Below are 27,926 nucleotides of genomic sequence, written 5' to 3'. Positions count from 1 at the left end.
AAAGATTAAATGGAAGTAATTATTAATTTTGTTCAAATTAATCTTTTAAGTTTTGAGCTTGAATAGGATAAGATAATTTATCTAACTGAAAATGTGAGTAAAAACCTTAAATGCAGTACGTTAAATGAGGACACTGTCTAAAAGTTGCTTTAGTTCATAAGGTTTCTTTATGTGAAAGGTTTCTTTAACATAAACATGTTGTATTTCCTCTTGAAAAAGGATAGATCCCCTGGATAGCATTTAGTCAACTTTATAATATATGTGGTAATTTGTCTGAATTAATGGTACTACTATTTCTAACTTCCTTTCTATCTTGGACTTTTCTCTATAGATAAGTTTTTGTTAATTTATTACAAACTGAATCCTTGCTTGCTCCTCTTATCTTTAGTCTCTTTCCAACCTGTCTTTATTTCTGCTGAGGTTATATTCTATTTGTTTTTCAGATGAGACCCTTTTTGCTCTTCCTGCTGCATCTGAGCCTGTGATACACTCCTCTGCAGGCAAGTTCTTTCTGCCAGCCTTTTATCCTCTATGTATTCTAACTTTAACTCTTTAGTTGTATTAACTCCATACAGAGTAGATTGGATTTACTGAAAATTAGCATGGTTCCAAGATTTGTCTACTGAAAAAGTTTAAATTTGCATTTTGTATGCTCTGTCCAAAGGAGAAATGGGCAGAGCTTGATTAATAATTGGAAGCGTATAAGAAATTCTTGGACCCTTGATTTATTTACATATTGACCAGTCCTTTTTTTTCCCATAAAGTTTACTTGAGATAGCCAACTTTAATGTAAATGAATGCCAGTCTGTGGCATTAAATTATTCAGTGCCCCTTCTGTCAGATTCTATTCCCAAATCTTCTCTTTCTCAAAAACTAGTTAAAAGTAGCTTTTTTAGTTAATAATACTTAAGATTTTTCTCAGATTTGTGTCTTTGCATAGCATGTAATTGCCTCTGAAGCCATGTATGTGTTTCTTAGTTTTTTAAATTGACAAATAACTGTATTTGTGAGGTACAGTGTGATATTTTATTGCCCAATACATTGTGGAATTATTAAATAGGCAAATTAGCACATCTGTTACCAGATAGTTTTCATTTATTTGAGAATATTTTAAATTCTCTTGGCTATTTCGAAATGAATGATACATTGTTAGTAACTATAGTCACCATGCTATACGATAGCCATGCATGTTTTATTGGTAATAGTACTATTTTCAGTAATTCAAGTCTACTCATATTTATTGTTATTAACATTTCAATTTAGTTAACAGTGAGTCTTTACTAATACTATTTTATGAGTCTGTCATAAAACTTGCATTGACTCTGTGAACACTGGCATTCTCTAACTTTCCTTTCTGTCCATGGCCACAGACAAAATTATGGATTTGAAGGAGCAGCCAGGTAACACTGTTTCGGCTGGTCAAGAGGATTTCCCATCTGTCCTGCTTGAAACTGCTGCTTCTCTTCCTTCTCTATCTCCTCTCTCAACTGCTTCTTTTAAAGAACATGAATACCTTGGTAATTTACCAGCAGTATCACCCACACAAGGAACACTTCAAGAAACTTTAAATGAAGCATCTAAAGAGTTCTCAGAGAAGGCAAAAAATCCATTTGTAGATAAAGATTTAACAGAGTTTTCAGAATTAGAATACTCAGAAATGGGTTCATCCTTCAGTGGCTCTCCAAAAGCAGAATCTGCCATACTAGTAGAAAACTCTAAGGAAGAAATAGTTGTGAAGAGTAAAGATGAAGAGGAGGATTTAATTAGTAACGTCATCCTTCATAATCAACAAGAATCACCTATATCCCTTTCTAAATTGGTTAAAGAAGAGGACAAAGTTATGTCTCCAGAAAAAACAAAGGACAGTTTTAACGAAATGGAAGTTGGAGTAGAAGCACCTATGAGGGAGGAATATGCAGACTTCAAACCATTTGAGCGAGTATGGGAAGTGAAAGATACTTATAAGAAAGACAGTGATGTGTTGGCTGGTCAAGGTAATATAGAGAGCAATTTGGAACATAAAATGGATAAGAAATGGTTTCCAGATAGCCTTGAGCAGACAAATCATGAAAAAGATAGTGAAAGCAGTAATGATGATGCTTCTTTTCCCAGTACACCAGAAGCTGTAAAAGACAATTCAAGAGCATATATCACATGTACTCCCTTTGACCCAAAAGCAACAGAAAGCATTGCAACAAACATTTTTCCTTCATTAGAAGATCATACTTCAGAAAATAAGACGGATGAAAAAAAAATAGAAGAAAAGAAGGCCCAAATTGTAACAGAGAAGAAAACGAGCACCCAAACATCAAATCCTTTTCTTGTAGCATCACAGGATTCTGAGACAGATTATGTCACAACAGATAATTTATTAAAGATGACCGAGGAAGTAGTGGCAAACATGACTGAAGGTCTAACCCCAGATTTAGTACAGGAAGCATGTGAAAGTGAATTGAATGAAGCTACAGGTACAAAACTTGCTTATGAAACAAAAATGGACTTGGTTCAAACATCGGAAGCCCTGCAGGACTCACTGTACCCTGTAACACAGCTTTGCCCATCATTTGAAGAATCTGAAGCAACTCCTTCACCAGTTTTGCCTGACATTGTAATGGAAGCACCATTAAATTCTGTAGTTCCTGGTGCTAGTGCTTCTGCAGTGCAGCCTAGTTCATCACCATTAGAAGCTCCTCCACTTAATTACGACAGCATAAAACTTGAGCCTGAAAATCCCCCACCTTATGAAGAGGCCATGAATGTATCAGGAATAAAGGAAGACATTAAAGAACCTGAACATATTAATGCAGTTGTTCAGGAAACAGAAGCTCCTTATATATCTATTGCATGTGACTTAATTAAAGAAACAAAACTCTCTACTGAACCAAGTCCAGATTTCTCTAATTATTCAGAAATGGTAAAAGCTGAAAAGCCATTGCCTGATCATTCTGAGCTAGTTGAGGATTCCTCCCCTGATTCTGAACCAGTTGACTTATTTAGTGATGATTCAATACCTGAAGTTCCACATAAACAAGAGGAAGCTGTGATGCTCATGAAAGAAAATCTCACTGAAACTTCCTTTGAATCAATAAAAGAACAAGAAAATAAGGAAAAACTCAGTGATTTTCCTCCTGAGGGGGGAAAGCCATATTTGGAATCTTTTCAGCCCAGTTTAGGTGCCAAAAAAGATTCCCTGTTGCCTGATGAAGTTTCAACATTGACCAGAAAGGAGAAAATTCCTTTGCAGATGGAAGAGCTCAATACTGCAGCTTATTCAAATGATGATTTATTTATTTCTAAGGAAGCAAAAATAAGAGAAAGTGAAACATTTTCAGATTCATCTCCAATTGAGATTATAGATGAATTCCCTACATTTGTCAGTTCTAAAACTATTTCTAAATTAGCCAGGGAATACACTGACCTAGAAGTATCCCACAAAAGTGAAGTTGCTAACGTCCAGGATGGAGCTGGGTCATTGCCTTGCACAGAATTGCCCCATGACCTTTCTTTTAAGAACATACACACTCCTAAAGATGAAGATAAAATGCAAGTCACAGATGAGTCTGATATATCAAAGATGTCCGTACTGCCTCCAGATGTTTCTGGTTTGACAACAGAGATAGGCAGTATAGTTGAACCCAAAGTTTTTATGAAAGAAGCTGAGGAAAAACTTCCTTCTGATACAGAAAAAGAGGACAGATCACCATCTGCTATCTTTTCAGCAGAGCTGAGTAAAACTTCAGGTAATCAGTTTGTGTACTGTTTTATCTTTTCACATCACTTTTTGACTTTGTATGAAATACTCCTTCTTTGTATCACGTAGTATATTTTATAATACCTAATATGTCACATTGATTAGAACTTTCCCACCATCTCATTTAAAAGTGTTAGTGCTTTTTCTACCTCTTTTATGCTCACCACACACTCTTGCTCTCAATTTTTCCACATAGTTGTTATTCACTTATATTGCATCATTGAATTTAATTAGAATCAGCTTCAAAATCTATTTTTTCTTCAGTGTTTATTGATAACATGATGAGCAAGAAATACTAAGATATTTTCAGATGTTTATTTTTATCTTAGAAATGATTTTATATTTACTTTATAAAGAACATTTCTATGGCATATATTTTAACATTATTTTTCCAGTGAGATGTGTAAAGTCAGGCATATTGAGTGGAGGCATTTTTTTAGAAAAGTGTAAATTGAGGTATGCTATTAGGAATTCTTCTAAAAGTTCTGATTCTAATTTTTTCTTTTGACTACATTTCCCATATACCTGATTTGCATAAAGTGACTTGCACACTTTTTAAAATTTAGTATTCTAATTTGGCTGTGTTTTCTATTTATTAAAATAGGAATATGTTTATGAATACAGATAGGTAGCACTTGCTACCATCAGATCAGTCTAGAAAATGTTGCAGTATTACAAGAAAGAGGAGATTCTAAATATTCAGGTAATGAAGTGTGAGCATGGAGACTTCGTGTTTGATGGATGTGAACATGAAGATAAAAGGAAAAGTCAAAGATGACTCCAGGAATTCTGGCTTTCTGGTGTGTGCATATATAGACAGCAGTATGAGAAGCTGAGGTGTAGGGAACATGAGAAAAGTTGACTAAAGAGGAAAAGATAAGAAATTCAGTTTTGAATATGTTGGCATTGGTACCTATGAAATACCCAAGAAGTTATGGATATTATGTATACCTATAAACATTAGAATGGACTTCAAGGTAGAAACTAAAGCCATAGAGATCAATTGTGGAGAGAACCAAGAGAAAAGAAAGATTTAACGTAAAATAAGTGATCAGCATTATAAAATCTAGAGAGGTCAGTTAAGCTAAGGATTGAAAGTTTGTCAAAATGGAGGGAAAGAGTTGGTTTTACAACAGCAAATGATTTAGGGAAGGGCTAGGCTTGAGTGAATGTTAGAGCAAATGGATGTAAATAAATGTTGACTATTTTAGTTTGAGAACATGAAGGAAAGTGTTAGCAATCAGAAGAGAGAGTATGAGGTTGAAGAAGGGCAATTTTTTCGAGGAGGGAAAGTGTGATCCCAGGTGCTGGTATAGAGTCTGAGGGTAGATTGTAGAGCCCAGGTGGAAGAATTAGTCTTAGGAAGAATGATAGTGCTTTGTAGTGAATGGAAGGTTTGGGTGTTGGTACTGCTGGAAATTTGTGGCTGGAAGTTTGAGAGAATTATTTAATGGTTAACATTTATTGTTTGAAGCAGTGTGTGTGTTAGGTTCTTTGCTGAGAATGAACTGGAACATGCTTGGGTGGAGTAGATATGAAATACTTTCTGACTGGGGAAACATTCTTTGTGTTTGTGAAGATTGAAGGATGATAAATATCCTGGGTATGGGTTCAGAGAAAGCAAATGGTTGTATTGACTTAAGGTTGTGTTTTGCTAGATGTGCTCAGTGGAAGGACAGTGAGTCAAGAGAGTTATGGATAATAGCAAAGAACAGTTGAAAGTGATGGACTATGGCATATAAATTGAGGAAATGAAAAGAAGGCATTGATAGGAAGAGAGTAGGTCATTGAACTTGAGGTCCAAATTAGATCTAAGAACCCAAAGTGGTGGGAGTAAAAATGTGACTGCCAAAATGTTGTGGTCAGTTTAGTATTGTGAGTGTCTGTGGCTGGGTGTGTTGGATGTTGAATTTGGAATTTCAGAACAATAGCTGTTCAATTTGAATACAAATGGTCAATGTTTGCCCATGAGACAAGGCCTACAGTGGAGCTGGGTAAAGGTTGCTAGAGTTTGAATTACATTCTGGAAAGTCACCCATGATAATGACCTGACTTAGATGGAGAAGAAGATTAGGAATTAGGGACATAAGTCTTTGGTAAAGGACAGTGAGTGAGACAACTGACAAGATAGTAGATGAGAGCAATTAGGAAGGATAGAGAATGACATAACTGAATAGTCAAGGTCTGTTTAATAATTGTCTGGAAGTCGCAATGGTGAGCAGAGGGTAGTACCTCTCCCTCATTTAGATGTAGAATATAGGAGAGCACACAGCCTCCATTTAGAAAGTTCTATGGGAAAAGCAGTATCCATCCTCGAGGAAGAGTCAGGTTTTGGTGAAGGTGAGGTAATGCATTCATCAAGTTGTAAAGAAGTTAGTAAAGTTAAGGATTATGAGAGCTGGTTCATGTGGAAGGTGGGTTTCACAAACATGGGAAAGTGTTTTGGGAGGGATCAATGGAAGGACAATACCTGAGAAGCCCAGTACAATGTGTTGATGATAATGTGGGTAAAGACCAAGGAGAAACCAGGATGTGAGCAGGACTGAAAGGCTTCTGATGAATCCAGCACTGCCTGAGAACTTAAAGCTTCTAGTCCTCTGGTAGATGGAAGCTCCCAGGAGTTTCAGAAATTGACTATTTCTTGGATTGATTTTACTAAACCTCTAGAGATCTATGGCCTAATAGGTCAATGTTAAGGGAAAAATAGGGCCATTGCCATGGAAGGTTTAGTGGTGTTGGTTGATTGAAGAAAGTTTAAGTAATGCTTGGGCTTTTTTTCTTTCTTTCTTTTCTTTTTTAAAGGAAAATAATTATTTATGCCTTTTCTCTGAGAAGATTGTTATTCATGACTTTCTTATTCAAGGTTTTTTTTTTTCTTTTTGTTTTTTTATTTATTTTTCTTCCCCTGCTTCTCCCACTTTCTCCCTTTTCCTCCTTTCTCAGATTAAATTGTATATATTTATAAGATACAGCATGATACTTTGATAAATAATATATAATATGTACTGACTGAATAGAGTAATTTGGATGCACTAAATGTGTATATTCTTGAAAAACTATGGGAAGGAAATCAAGTGTTGGTATAATGAAAATGACGAGTGACATTAGTTCTAGTCTTGGCTGTACCACTGACAATCACTTCATCTTTCTTCATGTCACTTTACTTTTCTATAAAAGGAATGGGGTGAGATTAGATCTTTATAACTTGATAATTTCCTTCTTTGTAAAGCCATCTGTTAAAAACAGTTACTTATTTCAAGCATTGTGCTAGGTTTTTTTTGGTGGGAGAGAGAAAAATGAATACGAAATTTTGCCCTGATATAACTTTCAGTTGGTAGAGACAGACCTGGTTAAGAACAGAACTACATTGTGATACATGTTATAATGGGTACAGTCATTTACTTCCCTATCTTCCCAAAAGTATGGGCTAAGCATACTGAAGTCAGATGTAACAGCATATATACCATTAGACTAATAATAGAGGCTCAAATGGCTTAAGAACTTTACAGCATTCCTAATTATGATATATAGGAAATTTTGTTTTTTGCAGTGCTGGGGATTGAACCCAGGGCTTCACACATACTAGGCAAAAACACTCCACTTGGGTTTTTTTTTTTTTTTTTTCAAATGTCCAAGTCTTATTATTGTTTTTATATTTAATGTTTTTTAACATTGATAGATATTAGATAACAAAATGTCAATTTCCTCAGGTCATTTATTATCTCAAATTTTTGTTTTCTTAAAATGACATTTTGTAGGCCGAATTCAGTTTTAATTTTGGAAAGGAAGACATTTCATAAGGAAAATGAACAAGGTATTATGGTGCATACTTTGTTGCTTTGTTACTTTTTTAAGTAAAACTTGTCAGGTGGAAAAGAATACTGGCCCCTCCCCTCCACTGTTGAATGAAAAATTTGTAACAAAATGTTCTTAATTTGAAATGTAAATGCTGATTTTTTCTTAGTCTATATTTTATTTGCACTATATCTCATCATTCAGAGTAAGCTTTTAATTATCTAGGCCCAGTATTTTATATGTGTTCTCTATTTAAATTTTTTAAAATCCTGGCTAAAAATTTATGATTTTGATACTTATTTTCCACTTTTGTTTTTAAAATATATTTTGAATATTATTAGCATTAAAAGTTTTCAGTTTTTCACTCACTTTAAAAAATAAAGTAGAAAGTAAAATACTTGTTAATACTTGCATAAATTTATTCTGTATCCCAGCCAAATGGGTAAAACTTCTGAAAAGAAAGTTAACAGACTGGTGGCACTATCACTTGAAACTTAAAATGTTTGTCAGATGATGCATGGAATCTCAGTGTGGCATAGGAATGATGGTTTATGGATATCAGCATTTAAGGGTTGTGAGTGAAAAAGCATTGGTACATGGTAAAGGAAAAAAGAGGCCACTGGTATAGGAATGGCTTCACAGAAGAGGTGATTTTTTGAAAGTTACAGATAGCAAATATGAGTAAATAAACATAGACATTTATATGTGTGTACAAATAGGCACACACAGAAGTTTTTCCAGATTCTGTTGTGGTAGATACAATATGTTCAGTATCTAATCCTACTTACTTTGTAGCTAGGCACAGAGGTAGATTTGTACACTGGCCACATGTGACTAATTGTGAAGAAACATTTAGGTTTATTCAGAACTAAACTGAAAAAAATCAACCTATGCTAAAGAAGGTTTTTGGTCAGTTAGTTGCTAAAATTATCTCTGGAAATAAGCAATAAAAACCCATAGTATCATTTATGATTTTTTTTCTGTTTTAAAGCTAATTGCTTTTTTAAAAAAAGTTAACTTTTTACTGGAAATAATTTCAAACTTTAAAACAAAGTTGGAAAAATAAACAGTACAAAGAATGTTTTATAACCCTTTATTTGACTTCATCTATTTTACCCCATTTGTTTTATTTTGTGATTTCTCTGTGTGTGGGTATATATATACATATACATTTATATATCTCTCATTTGTGATTGCTCTTTCTGTATAAACTAGATGTGGTCATGTGTTCATCCTTGTTTTTTTCTGAACTGTTTGAGAATAAATTATATCTTTGGCCTTTTACCCCTAAATACTTCAAATAGAGGTCATTCTTTTAAAAGCAATTTCACATTCTTACTTCATTTGTCTTTACCCTTAACTGAAAAGAAGGAACCATTTTATAGTCATTGAAACCTCTTAAGTCTTATGGATGCTAAGTAACTGACCTAGGATTATGTAGCAAATTATATAATGTAGATAATACTTTTGAGCTTCTGAGTATATGTATCCCAGACATTCAGCTAATTTTTTATTTATATTAGTTATTATCTGATTCCACATAGATGATCTTATTTCCGATAGGAACTACAATTCCAACCCAGGTTTTGTCCACTTCTCAGTTATTTGTGCATTTTGAAATAGCAGTTATTCTCCTGATTTTAGTGAGAAACAGAGATGCTGGTGTTGTGTTGTGTTGTGTTGTGTGCAGTAAGCAGTGCAAGGTTTTGTGTTGGCTTTGTGTTGGGCAGTAAGCAATGCAAGGCTTTGATAAGAAGTCAAGAAAGTTGACTATTGTCAACATTTTCTTTCATGTTCTTCCATATGTAGAATATCAACTAGAATATTCTGTTGCTGCTATGAAAACCCTGTTGTGATAGACAATTGTTGTTCATTTATACTGTTGGTAGGCCATTGGTAAAGAAAGGTGCTAATGTCTCCAGTTCAAACCACTGAGATCTTGACTTAATTATAGTGATTGATTGATATATATATTTTTGTTGCTTGATTTGTCATTAATGCATAAACTATTTTTCAGTTCATAATCAAAATATAGATTGTATCTTCCTGACCTTTTGGTGAGTAAAAGTGTAAACCATTCACAAATTATTTATTCGTTATACTTAAACTGCATAATGTTCAGGGTTAAGCAACTAGTAAAAGAAGCTACTTAAAACTCCATTATGAAGGTAAAGAGTTTAAAAATTATGCTTCACAAATATATATATATAAAATATATATGCTTCATATGTGTGTACTTAAAGAATTTGCATTTGATATTTTTATGATTAAACTTTAATATTAATTTAAAAATTATAGCTTTTGGCCTTTCTCACTAAAACATTGTAGGTACTAAGGTTCTAAGTTTTGTCCACTTATAAAAATATATTTTTAGTAAGCAAATATTAGTTAGACTTTGATTATGAAGCTGGCAGTTAATCTGATTAAAAGTAAGAACTTTAAATACTTTCAAATATATAAATATTTGTTTAGCATAGCAAGGCCCTGGTTTTTGATCCCTACCCCTGGAATAAATAAGTAGATATATAACTGAAATAGTATTAGTAAATTTCCACTGTAGCTAAATTAAAACCTATATTTTGTTAATAAAGGAATTGATTATATTTACTTTTAAAAAGTAGCGTTGTTAAATTAGTGAGGATTTATTTAGTGCTTACCAAGAACCCAATAAAAAAATATACCATGTAAGACAGGTACCACTAAATATGTGGTTAAAAGAACTTCATTTTGAGCATTTTACAGACTATAGAGTTCTTATCCTTGCCTTTTTCTTAGTTTGGGCAAATGTTTTAATAATCTGATTTTCAGGAGAATAGTTCATGAAGCAATCTGAAATTTATGTTCATTGTACAGATCTGAGAAATATAGAAAGGCATTTGAATGCGATGGAGAAAATTGTAGTAACTGCTCAAACAATCATTGTTAATATTTCAGAATACTTCATTCTAGTCTTCAGTGTATGTGTGTACTTTATAAATGTAATAAAACAAGCATTTTACAAAATTGGGATCATATTCTGCCTGTCATTTGTAAGTTTAAAATTTTTTTAACAGTATCTTAATTGCAAACATTTTTGTATTTTTAAATATTCTGTTGCTGCATGATATTTTAATGTTTAGTGTTCCTAGTATGAATATAGCTTAACCAGTCTGTTCACTGTTGTTGGACCCTTAGATTATTTCTGAGTATTGCTGCTTTTGTTATTGATATCTTTATATCTGGATATATTTTACATATTTAAATTATTATTCTTTTCACTAATTTCTAGAAAACCTGTGTCAGTGGATATCAGCATGAACATTTTCAGAGTTTTAACAAAAGTGGACATTAGAAAAGTATGAATTTTACCCTTACAACAGAATAAGAAAATACTCTATCACCAACTGATATCATTTTTTTTTTAGGTGATTTCCACATTATTTAAAATTCGAAAAGTAGAATAGTTTTCTTCCTGTTTCTGTTGCTTGTTCACCTCACACTCTTTACCAGAGTCACCTTTTTGGACTTAAGTAGTGTTCTAGACATTTTATACTTTTTAAAAACTTTATGTGTGATAGGTGAAAGTGGTGTGGTATCTCTCTTTTGATTTTTAATTATTAGTGAATGTAAACACACTTCCAATATGTTTTTTGCTATATATATATATGAGAAAGATGAAAACTCTAGTCATGTTAGAGTTTTCCTGCAATTTTCCAAAATATTTTTATTTTACATTTTTACTTTTTCACAAAGGAAAAATCTATCTTTATTTACTTTCCTTGTAGTTTTCATTTTTACATTTAATTCTGATCTATTTTAAATGGATTCTGGAAGAAAATCATTTTATTCTACGTGTTTTTGCTGGTAGAGTTATTTGCCTATTTCCATTGTACTCTAATCTAGTTCTCTATTGCCAGGAACAATCTATGGAAGTGCCAGAAAAATTCAGAGTAGTTTTTGCTAGATTGTGTGTCCTGGATTGGGCAATCAGTTGTAGACTGTGGGTGTTGCTGCCATCTAGTGTTGTTGATAGAAAACCAGTTCTATAGAGTACTTTGTAACTTTTGACCATAGGGAATAAATTCAGTCAGGCAGAAAAATTTAGTAAGCTGGGATTATCTGTTCCACACTTAGGAATGACATTAAAAATTATTTTATAAAAAAATTTTGCATTTTGACATTTTGTACTAAGTCACACATATTTGAATCATGTTATTATAAACATTTTGAAATGACCCTCAAGATTTCCCTACAACTGTGTACTTTAATGAAAAAAATCTTTAAAAGATCTGTGCAGAGCCTAAAGACAAGTTACTTTTTGAATTCTGAATTTAGAAATGCTTTGGTCTATTAGGAGTATCTATGTATTTATTTTAGATTTTAATGTAATAGCATTTAATTCTCATTAAATAGTATCACTTTCAATTTCTTTGTAGATTTTAGCAGCTCATGTGAAATTATTTATAGACTTAAAAATGCACATTTTTTTGGCTATGTGAAAACGTCATTCATTTCATACATTTTCATTTCTTAAGATTCAGTTCAGTTATGTTGAAGTGCTATAATTTAGTCTATAGAGGGCATTGTATGACAGCACATGGTAGGGTTTTAAAGTGTTTAATACCTCAGTAATGTATGTTTAATTTTATACCTTTGCGTAGCTCAGAATAATTATATTGTAAAGTAAGTTTAACATTACACTGTAGCTGTAATTGTTGTTATAAAAGAACGATTAATTTAAAAGAATTCCTGTTCTCTGGCCGGAAGTAGATATAATTATTTTAGCTACCAAGACAGTATACAAAGCAGCTAACTTAGGGTGTTGCACTTTCAATATTAACGACCGCTTTTTTTCTCACCTGATTTCCTTTGTATCTCTAAACATTGTGAAGAAAACTTTTTTAAAAAATATTTTTATTAGTGGTTGATGAACTTTTTTTATTTGTATGTGGTGCTAAGAATCGAACCCAGTATGTCACATATGCTAGGCAAGCACTCTACCACTGAGCCACAATCCCAGCCCGAAAACTGTTTTAATTTTAAATTGATGCCTATTGTAAAATGCAGTTCAATGCTGTCTCAAATCCTTCCAATTACATACAAGTACATACAAGTCAGAAAAAAATACGCTCAATTTCTGAGGTTATCGAAAATCTTTTTAAAACTTTTGTTTTTGTTGTAGTATTGGACACAGTACCTTCACTTTATTTATATGTGATGCTGAGTATTGGACCCAGTACCTCATGTGTGCCAGGCAAGCACTTTACCACTGAACCACAACTCCAGCCCCAGAAATATTTTTATTCTTTAGAAGGAATTGATTTAATCATAATTTTCATGTGAACTTTGTACAATAAAAAGATGAACATTTTTATTAGAGATATAATTACAAAGGTAATTTTAGAATGTAAAACTCTTTAGAAAGGAGTTAGGTATATTTGGAGGTCTTTATCATGTTTAGGAGAGGGGAATACTGAGTGGGAAGATGCTAAATATGAACTTTGAACTTTTATTTCAAAAGTTCTAAAGAAGGCTGATTTTTCAGATGAGTAAAATAATACTTTTCACCCTTCCCACTTTATACCCTCCCAATATGGAACAGGACTTAGAATGCACACTAAACTTCTGTTTACTTGAGTTATAAATAAAGTGTGGTTCCTCCTTTGGGAGCCTTTTACTTTTAAGGAAAAATAGGGTTCTATCTCAAATAATCAGTGACATTTTGCAAGTTGGGATGTGCTCTATTTGAAAATTCCTTCATTTTTAAAAAATAAATTGATGAAAAAATAAAGATACATTTTAGAAAGATATGTCCTTTATTCAATTCATTAAGATGGGGTTTAATGTGAAATAGGACCAGTAAACTGCACATATAAATTTTAATCTCATCCATTTTTCAGATTTAAACATTTTTTTGCTTAGCTAGCTACACTTAACAATAGTTTAAAAACTTTGTAACAATGAAATGGACAGAATGGCAGTGGACTTCCATGAGCTAGTTTTCCCTGTACACTTATAGTACCCTAATTTGCAAAGAAGATGAAATGCTTACTCTGAAACCTTATGGTTCCTGTGTTCACTTTTTAATCTGCCTGGAGCACTGTTAAGCATGTTTAATGTTAAGATGAGTGAATGTGTATTATTGCACATTCTTACCACTCTCAGACTTTTTAAGTATTAAAGTAATTTGAAAGATGAGGAAAAAAAACCCCTTTATTTCAAGAAACCTTTTTCTCCTATTTAGTAATCTCTAACTTGAAATAATGTTTGAGTACTGTTTCTGAGTACTTCATTCCCATGCTTAAGTGTTCTTTGGCTTTCAAGTTTTTTTGTTGTTGTTGTTCTTGGCAGTACTGGAGTAGAACCCAGGGCCTTGAGCATGCTAGGCAAACACTGTATTACTAAACTATACTCCTAACCCCTGGCTTTCAGTTTAAATGACTTATTACTAGAAGTATTTTCTTGGGAATATTTTATACTTAATGAATAGTTTGGGATTCTAAACGGTTGCATGAAGAAGCCACATGTTTTCACCCATGATCAGATTTATAACAGGTTTCTCAAATGGAGTGGTCCATTGGATAAAGTTTAAATATTAACTGAGAATACTAGGTTGTTTTTCAGAATGATTTTATTTTATTTATAATTGGAGTTAGATAGGAAAAGAAATGAGTCATTGGTATATGGGTCTCTTCTGATATTAAGGATTTTTCAAGGTTTTACAGCCCACAGTTTTACAAGTTTCAGAAAATAACCCTATTTAAGCATTGGTTTAATCTTACGTATTTTTGTACAGAGGCTACGTATTTGGAAAATACTTCATTATGCCAAACATTTAAAACTATTTTAGCTTATTTGTCATTATTTATTGTTTTTTTCTGCTTACGCAGACATTAGCATCAGGTAAACCAGTTGTGGAACATAAAAACATACTTTCTATCCTAGAAAAAAAAAATGCCAATTTTATGAAGTTCAAAGAAAAAAATATTAGAAATGTTTAAATAGATTTGTTTTTATGTTTATCAATAACATTTTGGTTTGCTCATGTTATTTTCCCAAGGCAAATTATATAATTAGCACTTTCTCCTCAAGATATGGATTTGTTAATCGTGTCTATGGTGAGATCTAATAAATATTGAATGATAAAATTCAAGTAGATGATAATTAAGTATATATTTGTAAGTGTCTGGCTTTTCATAATTTTAAGAGGAAAAAATATTGTAAAAATTAGATTGGTTGAAATTGAAATTTTTTCTATCAAAGTAATGTATATTCAGTAAACATTAATTAATTTTACTTTGATTTTTGTTTGTTCCCTTATAAGTGTGCAAAATGCTGAATATGTAAGCCTTAATAAACTTGGAAGAAAGTGAGACTCAGCTTTTCCCAAGCTTGAAATTTAAGCTTTGTTGGATCAGTCCATTTTTATTTTTGTGAGAAACTATTGATTTTAGAGTTTGAAATTAGACTAAGCCAGCAACATAATTCAACCATCTGTCAAAAACACACACACACACACACAAAAAAAAAAAAAAAAAAACACGAAACCCTGCATATGACTTTATATTCAGTGTTTGGTCAAAGAACAACCCTTTTTTCTTTTCTTTTGGTAGCTTGCCTCTTCCCCCTGCAAATGCTCATTTGGTATGTGCAACAAGCAAATGACTAGAACAATAAACAGATAGAAGGAAGGCATTAATGCCTGAGTATTAGTAGCCTAGTTACAGATTGCACTGCGTCAGACTGCTCCACACCCAGAAGACGTCAGGTGACTTCAGTCCTGCTGCAGTTGTGCAGCAGAGGAGACTGCAGACTTGGGTTGAGGAAACGGGTATTTCATGTCTCCCAGGAGTAGATTTTTGCAGTTACAGCTTTTCTCTTGGTATGCATAATTGATAATTGCAGCTGGAGGGCAGATCGTGACAAGAGATGGACGGTCAGAAGAAAAATTGGAAGGACAAGGGTATATCTGCTTTTTAATCTTTCATTCAGTTTTTTGTATGGAACTAGTATATATTTCTATGAGTAAGCTTTGCAACTTAGATATATTTGGGGTTAAAAGTGAAGCCTATGGAAAGCTTAATGCTGAAGGACTAAAACAGCTATCGTGTTTTTACAGTTGGTTGTGTACTAGAAAATGACATGCTGTTCTCTTTCACTGGTGTTTGGTTTAGTCTTTTTCAGTCCTATCATTTAGGTTTTGTTCTCTAACCTTGCACATTGTAAATAGTGTAGGTCTAACATTTCATTTGTTGGTCACTTTGATATAAAAAATTTACATAATTCTCTTTATGTAGTCCATGGTGACTTATTTTCTGTGACTATTTTAAAGCAGCTTATTTGGTTAGTTGAAATTCTATCCAAATGTTTGTAGGTAGCGAGATAACTGCGTTTGCAATAATCCTCTTTTCTTCTTTGGAAATCTGACTTGAACCTTTGAAATTACTGACTGCCTTTTAATATGTTTTCATGTATCGTGAAATCCTTCAAATATATGCATAATTTTCAATGCATATCTATATTTAAATCACTAACCTTTGTCCTTGTAATAACCAATCAGTGATCTTGATCCCCTTTCCTCCCCCTTGAAAGCCCAGATCCTTTCAAATCTCAGTGGATCATTGTGTAAGAATTTAAGCTTGTAAGTGGTAAAATGTTGACTGTAATGCATATTTTAACTGCATTTTAAGATGTTTAAATGCCAGTTTTTTTTTGTTTGTTTTTTAAGAGAAGGTAGTAGTTCATATATTTGACCACTTAGAAAAAAATCATCTTAAAATCGTTAGAACTGCTTTTAAGTATCCCAAATTGACATTCTACACAAGCAAGCTTTTTTTTTTTTCTCTGACAACATTCAAGTTTTATAGTTCTTTTTGAATGTTATGTTCTTCTAGAATATATTATTGGTAGGATGGGGATGTTTCTAAAAAAACACTGTCTAAAGCTAATAACAGTAACATTCACAATGTCCTTTTAAAAAAATTTCTCAATAAAGAAATGTAGGGAAAAGTTGAGTCTAAGATTGAGTTAAGATTAACACATTAGAAAAGTTTTATATTTAATATAAAGAACAGAGAACAATGAAGCTTTGGGTTTTTACCTGTATGGTTTTTTTTTTCACAAATGAACTTAATAAAAGAATTTTTTAATCTTTTGAGCTATTAATGTTAAAAGTGAAAGATGAATTGATACACTGAAGTTTTTGATAAATAAAAATTACACTAGTGATAATATAGTAGTAAGCACAGGCTTTAAAAATAAGTGAAAAGTCAAAATAGAGCCTATTCTGCAACTTTTAAGGCTCAATGTTAATAATTTAAATCTTAGAACATTAAATAAGGCCTTAAGTTCTTCATTTGCTAAAATAATTTGAGGAATGTTTAAGACAGAAGAAATTAAGATCCAGTTCAGTCCATATCTGTTTATTTTTAGGCACAAATACAGAATCAAATTTATTCTTGAATATCTCTGAGGAGTCTACTTTGTATGTAATTGGAATGGCCCAGTATTTTTTAGTGCTTGTCTTTGGCTCTTTTGTAAGACCAGCTTTATTTTTCTGATTTAATGCTTAAAAAAGAAAATGTGTGTGTGATATAAATTGGAAAACACTTGACAGGCTGAAGCTGCCATAGGCTGAGTTTTTCCTCATTTTTTGAAAAGTGTTGGACAGTAAAAGAGTGATCCTAATCTAGGGTCTAGGTAAATTTTAAAAACACGCCAGGTCCCCCCTTTTTTTTTCCTCTCTATTTTGTTTTTATTTTTGCCCAACCTGAGAATTTCTCTGATTTCAGTGTTTAAAAAATGTTTCAATGTTGTTTTTTTGAGTTTTTTTTGCTGTTTTGGTCATTTTGTTTTTGTGTTTGCTGATTAACTGATATATAAGACATGATCTTTCAGACTAATAACAGTGTTAACAATTTGTATTTCTCTATATATTCTTAATATTATCATGTTCTTTATATATCCTTTATATATAAATGTATTCTTAATTATATATTCTTAATTATTTTTATATTGTTTCTTCCTGATGCTTAGAACAAATGAAATCCATGTAATGTTAGTTTTTTTTCTTTTTGGTACCAGGAATTCAGTCCAGGAGCGCTCAACCACTGGGCCATATTTCAGCCTTTTTTATTTTTTTATTTTGAGACAGGATCTTGCTGATTAGGGCCTTGCTAATTTCCTGAGGCTGGCTTGTGATCCTTCTGCCTCAGCCTCCCAAGTCACTGGGATTACAGGCCACTGTGCCAGCTCCATATGTAATATTTGGTTATTGGGGTTATATTAAACTCTTGGAATTAAGACTATCAAAGGATGGGTAGGTTAGAGGGGTTGGGGTGAGAGAATGGTGTAATCATTGAGTCAGACTAGAACTTTCTGGTTGACAGAATATATATATATAGCGCAGCAGTTGAAAGATAAGATTGGTGTGGTCAAAGAAGATCTAGGTCAGATTTTCTTAGTCTTTTCTGTTGCTGGTGCCTCTTTAAAATACACATTCCTCTGATCCTTACCATATCAGAGCTTACAGGGCCTGGTAATATGTATTTTAAACATCTTGTAGTTCTTACAATAAAAGTTTTGATTTTGGCTAGACTAAGACTAGTTTCTAGTTTCCTTATTTGCATGATTTGTAGGGTTCCAGTTTTGAGGTTCTCTGCTTTTATCAAAAGATTCCCTAGACCAGATTGTGGAAGACATTGGGTTTGGGATTTTGTCATAAAGGAAATAAAGAGCCTTTGGAAGTTTTAAATTAGGGAATAATAAATGATAAGTTAAAGAGATTTGTTTAGGGTGTATAATATAAGTTGGAGAAGCACCTAGAGGCATACCAGTTAGGGTGAATGTAGTTATACTGAGGTTTTTTGGTTGTTTGTACCAGAGATTGAATTCAGAGGCGCTTAACCACTGAGCCACATCCCCAACTACTTTTTATTTTGAGACAGGGTCTTGAAAAGTCGCTTAGTGTCTTGCTAAATTATTGAGACTGGTTTTGAATTTGATAATCCTCTTGCCTCAGCCTCCCAACTTCTGGGGTTATAGGCATATGCCACTGCATCCTACTATACTGGCATTTTAAAAAGTCCTGTATTTATCAAGATAGGAATGAAAAGAAAGTGACAGATTTGAGAAACTCAAGGAAGAACTACTTGGCATTTGGCAGAGACTTGAAGGATGAGAGTGGGGTGGTGGGGGTAGTGCTCAAAAGATAGCATGAAGTTTCAACCAGAGTAGAATGTTAACAATGATGTTGTTTTATCATTAGTGGAAATAAGTAGACAGAAAAACACACCAAGTTGGGTTTTAAGTTTTGAATTTGAAGTAATATAGAATATATCTGAATTTCCAAGAAATGACAATTTAATGATAAAGAATTTGGAATCAAATGCAAAGTGAGACAGATGAATACTTGCAGGAAGTTCCCAATGAAAGGCCTGAAGATTAAGGAAGGAAAGCCTAAAATACATTATGGGGGTATGTGGCACCAGAAAAAAAATCAGAAAATTATCCTCAGAGCAGAAGCCACAAGTGGTTAGTGTAGTTTCACTGCTATAAAAGGGCTAGAGAATTTTAAAGAATTGGGTAATTAAATTATATATAGAAGCCAAATAGTGTGAAGATGGAGAGATGTTTGTTGACCCTGTTAAATCTTAGGAGTAAGTGCAAGACTGTTCATTATTATTATTAATAACTTTTTGGATTGGGCAGTTAATATGCCATAGGTGACCTTTGAGAGAAGTTTCTGTAGGAAACATGGGAACAGAAATATTCCTAACATTAAGATTCAGTTACACTTTCAGACCAGTGGCTTTGAAGTTTCAGGTAGAAAGGAGCAGAGGTCCTTGTGCTTAGAATGCCTTATTTCTCTTGGAGAATGCCAAAAAAATGCCTGAAGACATTTAGTATTAACAAATTATGAGACCAACTGATGAGGAAAGCCCCTACCTTTGAAATTTAAGCTTAGCTGAAACCCAGTGTTTAGGCATTTATTAGATGTTTCTTGTCTTGGTTTATATGTGTAATAGAAAATTTAGAAGTTATGTAGAAGAACCTATCCCAACACAGAGAATGGTTTGGGGGTATATTTATAACAGGGTGTACTTGTTGGGGAGGTGAACATATGGTACATTTTGTTCTGTAAATCTTTCACCACTAAATAAGGAACTATCTTCCTTTTTGAAAATAGTCTGCATTCTGTATCACTGTGATATTTCTCTATATGTGTTATTAATCCCAAATATTTAAATAAAGCATTCCTAAAGATTTCCAAGTATAAACAATGCTAAAAATGAATATAATTGAATATAAATCTTTGTTCTTTTTTTAAAAAAATAATTTTCTTTAGTTGTGACTTTATTTTTATGTGGTGCTAAGGATTGAACCCAGTGCCTCACACATGCTAGGTGAGTGCTCTACCACTGAGCCACAACTCCAGCCCAAATCTTTGTTCTTATCCATGATTATTTCTAAACTGCTGGGTTATAGTATTTAAGTTTTGGGTGCATGTTGCAAAACTGCTCTCCGGAAATATTGTATAAATTATTATTTTGAGCAATGAGTGAGTGTATTGTGGAATCATGGCTAAGATATGTACATCTGCTGTATATGCACATCTGATGATTTTAGCTCCTTATATCACTGTTTTGTCAGTTTTAAGTAAATTGCTTTACAAGAACCAGGATGTATTAAGAAAAGCAAATGTGAACATGTTTCTATATGTGATGAAAATATGTGACTTTAAGTTTTCTGTGGATAAGTACCAAGAGCATTGGAAATAGCCTGTTTTATTTACCTAAATCTTGGTACTCCTAGTTTTTGCCAGATACCTATCTAGTCTTTCCACCAAATCCCTTGACTCAGCCAAAGTAAAATGAATCTTCCTAAAATGCAGTTCTCATCATAGCACTGAGGGGTTTCCTTTACTTTTCAACTTAAATTATACTGTCTAAACTGGACTTTTAAAAATTTATTTTCTGTCTCTACTAAAGTTTTAAAAGGCTTTTCACAGCATAGTTTCAACCTAAATCTCATCTCCTATTACTCTTCTCTTAGATACATTGAAGGATTTGTTCCCTAAACATGCCTGTTCATGCATTTGCTTGTGTTTTTTCTTTCTAACTAGAATGCCCTTCTTCCCATTTCATTTTGCTTAAGTAGTATTATCAGAGATCCCAGTCTTCCCAGGTGGAGGTGATTCAGCATTCTTTGGAACTCCCATCTCAGCTTTTCACTTTGTGGTTTCTATTACAAATGTAATATGTAAACTTTCTCTAGCCTGTAAATTCTTTTTTATTTTTTTATTTTTTATTGTGGGTTGGCCTGTAAATTCTTTGAGGGCAGAAATGGTAGCCTAATCACTGGGCCTCTGAGTTCAGCCAGGTGTACTCCTGGCCTTGAACAATATATTGTTTTGGGGAAAAATTTTGCATATTTTTTATATAGGACAAAAAATTTAGAAAAGGTATTTCCTGCTTTTCCCCTTAAAAGCAGTTAACATACATAATCTTATGAATTCAGGATTTTTAGATAATATACCTTCACATAGCATTTTAATAGTCATATATTCCATATTCTTATTTTACAGTTAAGGCATCCAAGCAAATTTAAGAGATTAGATTATGTGCTCAGGACCACACAGCTAGTGGTGTGAGGCCTTTCTTTTTATTTTGCAATTTGTATTTTACTTGGACAGAACTAAAGATTGGAAATTTTGAAAGCTTAAAATGATCCATGTTTTTTTATTTGCACTTGGTCTGCCTGGCATCTTACTATAAATGGTGTATGTATATATAAATATATATGTATATCTGTTCATATTGTATATACATGTGCATATATATCTTTTTTTTATATGATACATACTCTGCAATGAGAGGCAGTAGTCTATTTCACCAGCTATGGAAGAAGGTAGGTGTGGTTAGTAGTTTAGTATTGTTAGAAAGTTAAGCCTAGTGAGAACTTCCCAGGCTTGGGGTGCAATTTATCCTTGTCCTTAAGGATTACATTACATGCTTGAATGTAGAGAAGAATATTTCAGCAATGAATAGAATTCTTCTGTTCTCTGAGTATCCCTAGGTTTTATTTATTTACTTTATTTTCTGCTAGAATTTGGGCTGAAGAATATTGAATTTAATTTAGCCAGTGCTGTTTTTTTGCAAGCTTAGAGCAGTGCTTTGAGGTCAAATTTCTGATTTTTATTACTGGAGATACACACACACACGCACACGCGCACACACACACATGCTTTTGGTTTTAATGTTTGCCACCAAGGCTTGTGTGAGGTGTGGTAGACAATAACATACTATTGCCTTTCTTCACGTCACCACCATCTTATTATTATAGCATTTGCTTTAGGAGCTCAAACCAACTTAAAAATCAAGGAGTATCAACTATTAATGATATCCCTACAAATCTGTTGGTAAGAGTTGGGCATTGAGATAGACTTAGGAATTTCTACTCCTAGTATTCTTATTTTCCATAAGAATGTGAGGAATTACAACTGTTATTTGATGTTTATACTATCCTTTGCAACTAAATATGTTAAAATTTATGTACGTAGAGTACAGAGATGCCACTTAAAGATTTATGTTAAAAGAAATGGAATTAAATTTATGGATTTCCCTGTGAAGGAAAAATTCTCATGGCATAGAAAAATTTAAAGTGGGAAATTAGAATTATTTTCTGTCCTGCTTTTGTATTGGAAATTACATAAAACTAAAAAGTTAATTGATGATTTTAATTGTACAAGAGACATATGTTGGTGATGATTGCATTCCAGTGTTCTCTAACTTACAAAAATATTTATTATCTCTAGAAGGCAATAGACTAGCGTAGCTGGTTTTTACCTTTCTGCAATATAGTGAGGCATTTTCTATCTACTTGAAGATACTTTAAGGAAGAAAAGACCACTTGCAGGCTGGGGTTGTGGCTCAGTGGTAGAGCACTTGCCTAGCATGTGTTAGGCACCGGGTTTGATTCTCAGCACCGCATATAAGTAAATGAATAAAATAAAGGTCCATCAACATCTAAAAAAAAAGACTACTTAGTGAACCCAAATTTCTTACCAACTAATGGAAGGAAAATGAGTTATGACTTTTATCTTGAAACATAAAATCAACAATTAGGAAAAGAAGTTTGTTTTGGTTTATTCCTAAAAAAATTTAGTTTATAATCACAGCTGTGTATAATTTCTTAGAATACACAGAGGATGAATCAGGTTTTTGGATTTTGTGGGAGTATAATTTTGCCACAAAATTGTATGGTAGCACAAAATGGCATCTTTTGTGGTTTAATTTCACAGGGAATACAATGGTATATAATGATCCCTTTACAAAAAATGTTCAAGGGTTTTATTACTTTCCAGGGGGCTTCTCATAATCTCATGATGTCAGATAGTCTAGCTTTGAAGTGCCTATTTATTAGACTGTTAATCTCTTGGAACAATTCTCCAGCATCACTGACAATAACTACTTCATAAAATTCTGCATTATTAGGAAGATTTGCAGTTTCACACTATGGTTGATTTGTGTTGTTTTATGTGACAAATTTAGACAATGGGTGAGACTGGATATTGTTAAACATATGGGATATTTAGGAGATTGTATTAATTTTGAGGTTGTTTAGTGTATGTTTTCTCACATATGATGACTTGCTTTCCTATGTGTCTACATTTAATATTAAATTTAAATTTGAGCGAGCATCCCATTGTATAATTATAGAGGGCTAGAAGTAATTTTTTAAATTACTTTTTTTAATGTTTATTTTTTAGTTTTAGGTGGGCACAATATCTTTATTATTTTTATTTTTATGTGGTGTTGAGGATCGAACCCAGCGCCCTGCACATGCCAGGCGAGCACACTACTGCTTGAGCCACATCCCCAGCCCATTTAAAATTACTTTTTAAATAATTTTAATTGCCTTTTAATTTTAGTATGTAGGAAAGGATTTGTGTCTGAAAACATCCACAATGTTGGATACAAATTGTATTCTCAGGAATAGTGTTGAAGATCTTGCCTTAGCATAGAATTAGTTTTTTATAAAATGAAACATTGATTATAATTATAGTTACATAGTTACTTAGTTATGGTTTTAATTTATACAGATAATAAATACTTGATAGAAAGGTGGTTAGAGGTAATATGTACAAAGACTTGGACCTTGCTCAGAATAGGGAATTGCTTAATAATAACAGAAAAGGCAAGTACAAAACTTCTACTTTATTATACTAGTTGTTGCTTTCCTTAAGCATGTGGTAGTTGAAATTGATCAAAGCATTATAATATTATTGTCAGAAGTAATGCAGGAAAGATTAAGTGATGAACGAGACAATCATTTCCATAGGTAAAATTTCCTGTTTCAAATAACTTCTTAAGTAGATATAATTTTTTTCTAACTTTTCATGGGGAAACAGGTTACTTAATCTGTTTACTCAGATTACACTGATAGTAAATTGAAGGAAGAAATAGAATTTAAGCTTCTCTTACTGTCTTTATGGAAAGAACTAAGGTCTCCCTTCTGCATAGATCCATTTTCTTGACCTTTACCTGTCACATATTTGCTGCACAAATGCTTACTGTGTGCAAGCATGCTAAATGGTCAGTTTTGAATTCCAGTAACTTCCTGGCAGTTGGGAAGAATTTAATTAAGAATTGCAATTCCTAATAAATATTTATTAATATAAAGATGATGATGAAAAATTTTTATGCCACTCTAGTATTTATGTATATATTTATTTGTTAATTTCATGTTGAACTATTGTTCTCATTCTTGACCTAACTTTCATTCTGTAAGGTCTATTTACTTTTGCTCCAGAAATATTTTCCTGTTAGCTGTTCCTTGCCCTTCTGCTATTTTTAGGACTATCTGTTACTTTCATCCCCCCTAGACAAGACTTTAAAATTGAAGAGCATCAGTAAGAATTTGATTTGAAGCAAAATGTAATAGGATCATTTCTGCGTGTAAGGCAGGTGGGCTGGCATTATTTTTAGCTATGGCAGTTGACAGTTTGATTACCAAACGTAGGCGACACTTCTTAACTCTGCATTGGATCAGAAATTTTTATTTTAAATAATAAGTTTACTGATTTATTTTAAATAAAAATTTTAGTTTGATAAGGATTATACTATTCTGTGCACTGCATAAAACACAGTTAAAATAAAATGTTTTCCACATTTTTTTGTTTTGAAGTAAATCACTTTTTTCTAAATTATAATAATTATTAAAATTGATCAGTATTATTTTAGTATTTCATAAGCCTTCCCTACAATTATAAGAGGAAAGACACCATTGCATTAATTTCAGATATTTAAAATGGTGTTTAAAGTTGAGGCCACAGTAGTAGTTGAGGCTACAGTTAATCATTACCTTGAATGATTTAACACTATTTTTCAATATTGAAGGAAACTTGAAGAACCATGAAAAGTTAAGCTTTTCTTATACAAGCTCTTTGTTTTAGTTTTGGTTTCTCAAAAATAAAGGACCCACCAACTCTTCGCTTATGTGTTAAAACAAAGGTTTTTGATTTACTTTTTATTTTTTTAGTTAAATGTACAATTCACTGATTTTCAGCATAGTCACAATCATATACATGCCCATTAACATTCATCCTCCTTCCTCCCCCTGCTCCCAGCAACAATTAATCTACTTTTTATATCAGTAAAATTATATATTCTAAACAATACATATAAATAGACTCAAATATATGGCCTTTCATGACTTTGATTTTTTTCATTTAGCATCATGTTGTCCAGGCTCATCTGTATCTGTTACTTATTTCCTTTTTATGGCCCTCCAGTTTTCCATTGATAGACACTTGAATTGATCTCCTTTTTTGACTAGGATGTATGATGCTACTAAGAATATATTATATGTAAGTTTTTGTATGAACATAGGTTTTTTTTAGTCTACTGGTGCATTCTTAGGTGTGGAATTGCTGGGTCATATGAAAATTTTATGATTAACTTTTTGAGGAACTGCCAAACTGTTTTTACAGTGGCTGAGTTTTATATTCCCACCAGTAGTGTGAGAGTTCTAGTTTTTGCCAATATTTGTTATTGTCCATTTTTATTATAGTCCATTTTATTATATAAAATCTCATTGTGGTTTTGGCTTTGCATTTCCCAAATACTCAATGGTGTTGATTATCTTTTCATGTACTTTTGGGCCATTTGTATATCTTCCTTGGAAAAGTATCTATTCAAATGCTTTGCCCATTTTTAAGTGGGTTGTCTTTTTTACTGTAGAGTATAAAATTTTTATATATTTTGAATTCAAGTCCCTTATCAGGTACTTGATTTGCAAATATTCTATTTTGTGGGTTGACTTTTATTTTATTTTTTTAAAATAATATTTTTTAGTTATACATGGACACAATGCCTCCCTCTCTCCCTCTCCCTCTCTCCCTTCCCCCCTTCCTTCCCCCCCTCCCCCTCCCTCCCCCCTCAGAATTTAATCCATTGCTCATATGTGTTAGGCAAGTGCTCTACCACTGAGCCATAACCCAGCCCTTATGGGGTGACTTTTCACTATAATTGTGTACTTTCAAGTACAAAATTATTTAAGATTAAGAAATCCAATTTGTTTTTATTTTGTGCTTCTTGTTTTTGCGTCATCCAAAATCTCAAAGATTTACATCTAGTTTTTCTTCTATGAGAGTTTAAGTTCTTTAGATTTTTAATCTATTTAGAGTTAACTTTTGTATATCATAGAGAGGGGGACCAACTTCATTCTTTTGCAGTGAGTTCTTCAACTGTTGAATTCTTCCTAGTTGTTTTGAATAATCAAAATAATATTCTAGATTCCTTGAATTTTCATATGATTTTTTTAGGATTTTTATGGGGCTTGCACTGCTGATCAATTTGAGGACTGTTCCATCTTAACAATGTCTTCCAATCCATGGACATGGATATCTTTCCATTTATTTAAGTCATAAAATTTCATCAAGTTATAGTCAGTTTATAAGTCTTACATTACTTTTTTTTTAACTTCATTCCTAAGCATTGTATTCTTTTTATGTGAATGTAAAGGGCATAATTTAAAAAAAATATTTTTGTTTTTCTTTTTAGTTGTATACAGTGTGTTTTGGTATCTCATACATACATGGAGTATAACTTCCTGTTTTTGTGGTTGTACATGGAGTTACATTGATTGTGTATTTATATAAGAACATAGGAAAGTTATGTCCAGTTCATTCTTCTTTCCTATTCCCATCCCCACTCCATTCTTTTCATTCCTTTTTGTCGAGTCCAATTAGCTTCTCTTCTTCCCCTGTCCTCTCCGCTTATTGTGAGTTAGCATCTACATAGAATGACAGTTTCCAGTTCCATTCATTTACTGGCAAATGCCATAATTTCATTCTTCTTTATGGCTGAGTAATATTCCATTGTGTGTATATACTATCTTTTCTTTATCCATCTGTTGAAGGGCATCTAGGTTGGTTCCATAGCTTAACTATTGTGAACTGAGGTGCTATAAACATTGATGTGGCTGCATCACTAAAGTATGCTGATTTTAAGTCCTTTGGGTATATGCCGAGGAGTGGGATAACTGGATCAAATGATGTTTCTATTACAAGTTTTCTGAGGACTCTCCATACTGCTTTCCAGAGTGGTTGCACCAACTTGCAATCCCATCAGCAATGTATGTACCTTATTCCCTACATCCTTGCCAACACTTATTGTTAACTTGTATTTTTTATAGTTTTACCATTCTGACTAGAGTGAGATGAAATATCAATGTAGTTTTATTTTGCATTTCTTGAATTGCTAGTGATGAACATTTTTCATACATTTGTTGACTGATCGTATTTCTTCTTCTGTGAAGTGTCTGTTCAGTTCCTTAGCCCATTTATTGACTGAGTTTTTTTGGTGTGTGTGTGTGTGTGTGTGTGTGTGTGTGTGTGTGTGTGTGTGTTGCGTCCCCTGTATATCCTGAAGATTAATGCTCTTATCTGAGGTTCAGGTGGCAGAGATTTTCCCCCATTCTGTAGGTTCTTCCTTCATGTTCTATTATTGTTTCCTTTGCTGTGAAGAAGTTTTTTAGTTTGACACCATACAATTTATTGATTTCTTTTTAATTTTTTTAGTTGTAGATGGACACAGTACCTTTATTTTATTTATTTATTTGTATGTGGTGCTGAGGATCAAACCCAGTGCCTTACAAACATACTAAGCAAGTGCTCTACTACTGAGCTACAATCCTAGCCCCCCATTTATTTTTTTCTTGATTTTACTTCTCAAGCTTTGGAAGTCTTATTGAGGAATTCTGTTCCTAAGCCAACATGATAGAGATTAGGGTCTCTGGTCTAATGCCGAGGTCCTTGATCCCCTCCCCCACTTTTTTTTTTGGCACCAGCGATTGAACTCAGGGGGCACTCAGCCACTGAGCTACATCCCCAGCCCTA

The 27,926-nt window shown here is 32.8% G+C and overlaps 1 protein-coding gene across 4 annotated transcripts in view; it reads left to right on the top strand.

Annotated features, from left to right (window-relative positions):
* The window catches only part of Rtn4 (reticulon 4), a 60,730-nt gene that overhangs the window by 9,883 nt on the left and 22,921 nt on the right, over positions 1-27,926 (top strand). For 2 of the 4 annotated variants that reach the window (XM_027934333.2, XM_071601571.1), the window contains exons 2-3: positions 444-500; positions 1,371-3,740. The exons of 1 other annotated variant lie outside the window; for it this stretch is intronic. In XM_027934333.2, coding sequence (XP_027790134.2) covers positions 444-500; positions 1,371-3,740 — 2,427 coding nt within the window. Of the gene's footprint in view, positions 1-443; positions 501-1,370; positions 3,741-15,258; positions 15,489-27,926 lie in introns of those variants that run through there. One more of the 4 variants, XM_071601572.1, reaches the window with a different exon arrangement.

The sequence above is a fragment of the Marmota flaviventris genome, chromosome 14 (genome assembly GCF_047511675.1).
Source record: "Marmota flaviventris isolate mMarFla1 chromosome 14, mMarFla1.hap1, whole genome shotgun sequence".
NCBI classification, from domain to species: domain Eukaryota; kingdom Metazoa; phylum Chordata; class Mammalia; order Rodentia; family Sciuridae; genus Marmota; species Marmota flaviventris.
Note: the sequence above shows the minus strand (reverse complement) of the source record. Positions and strands in the feature narration are given on the sequence as shown.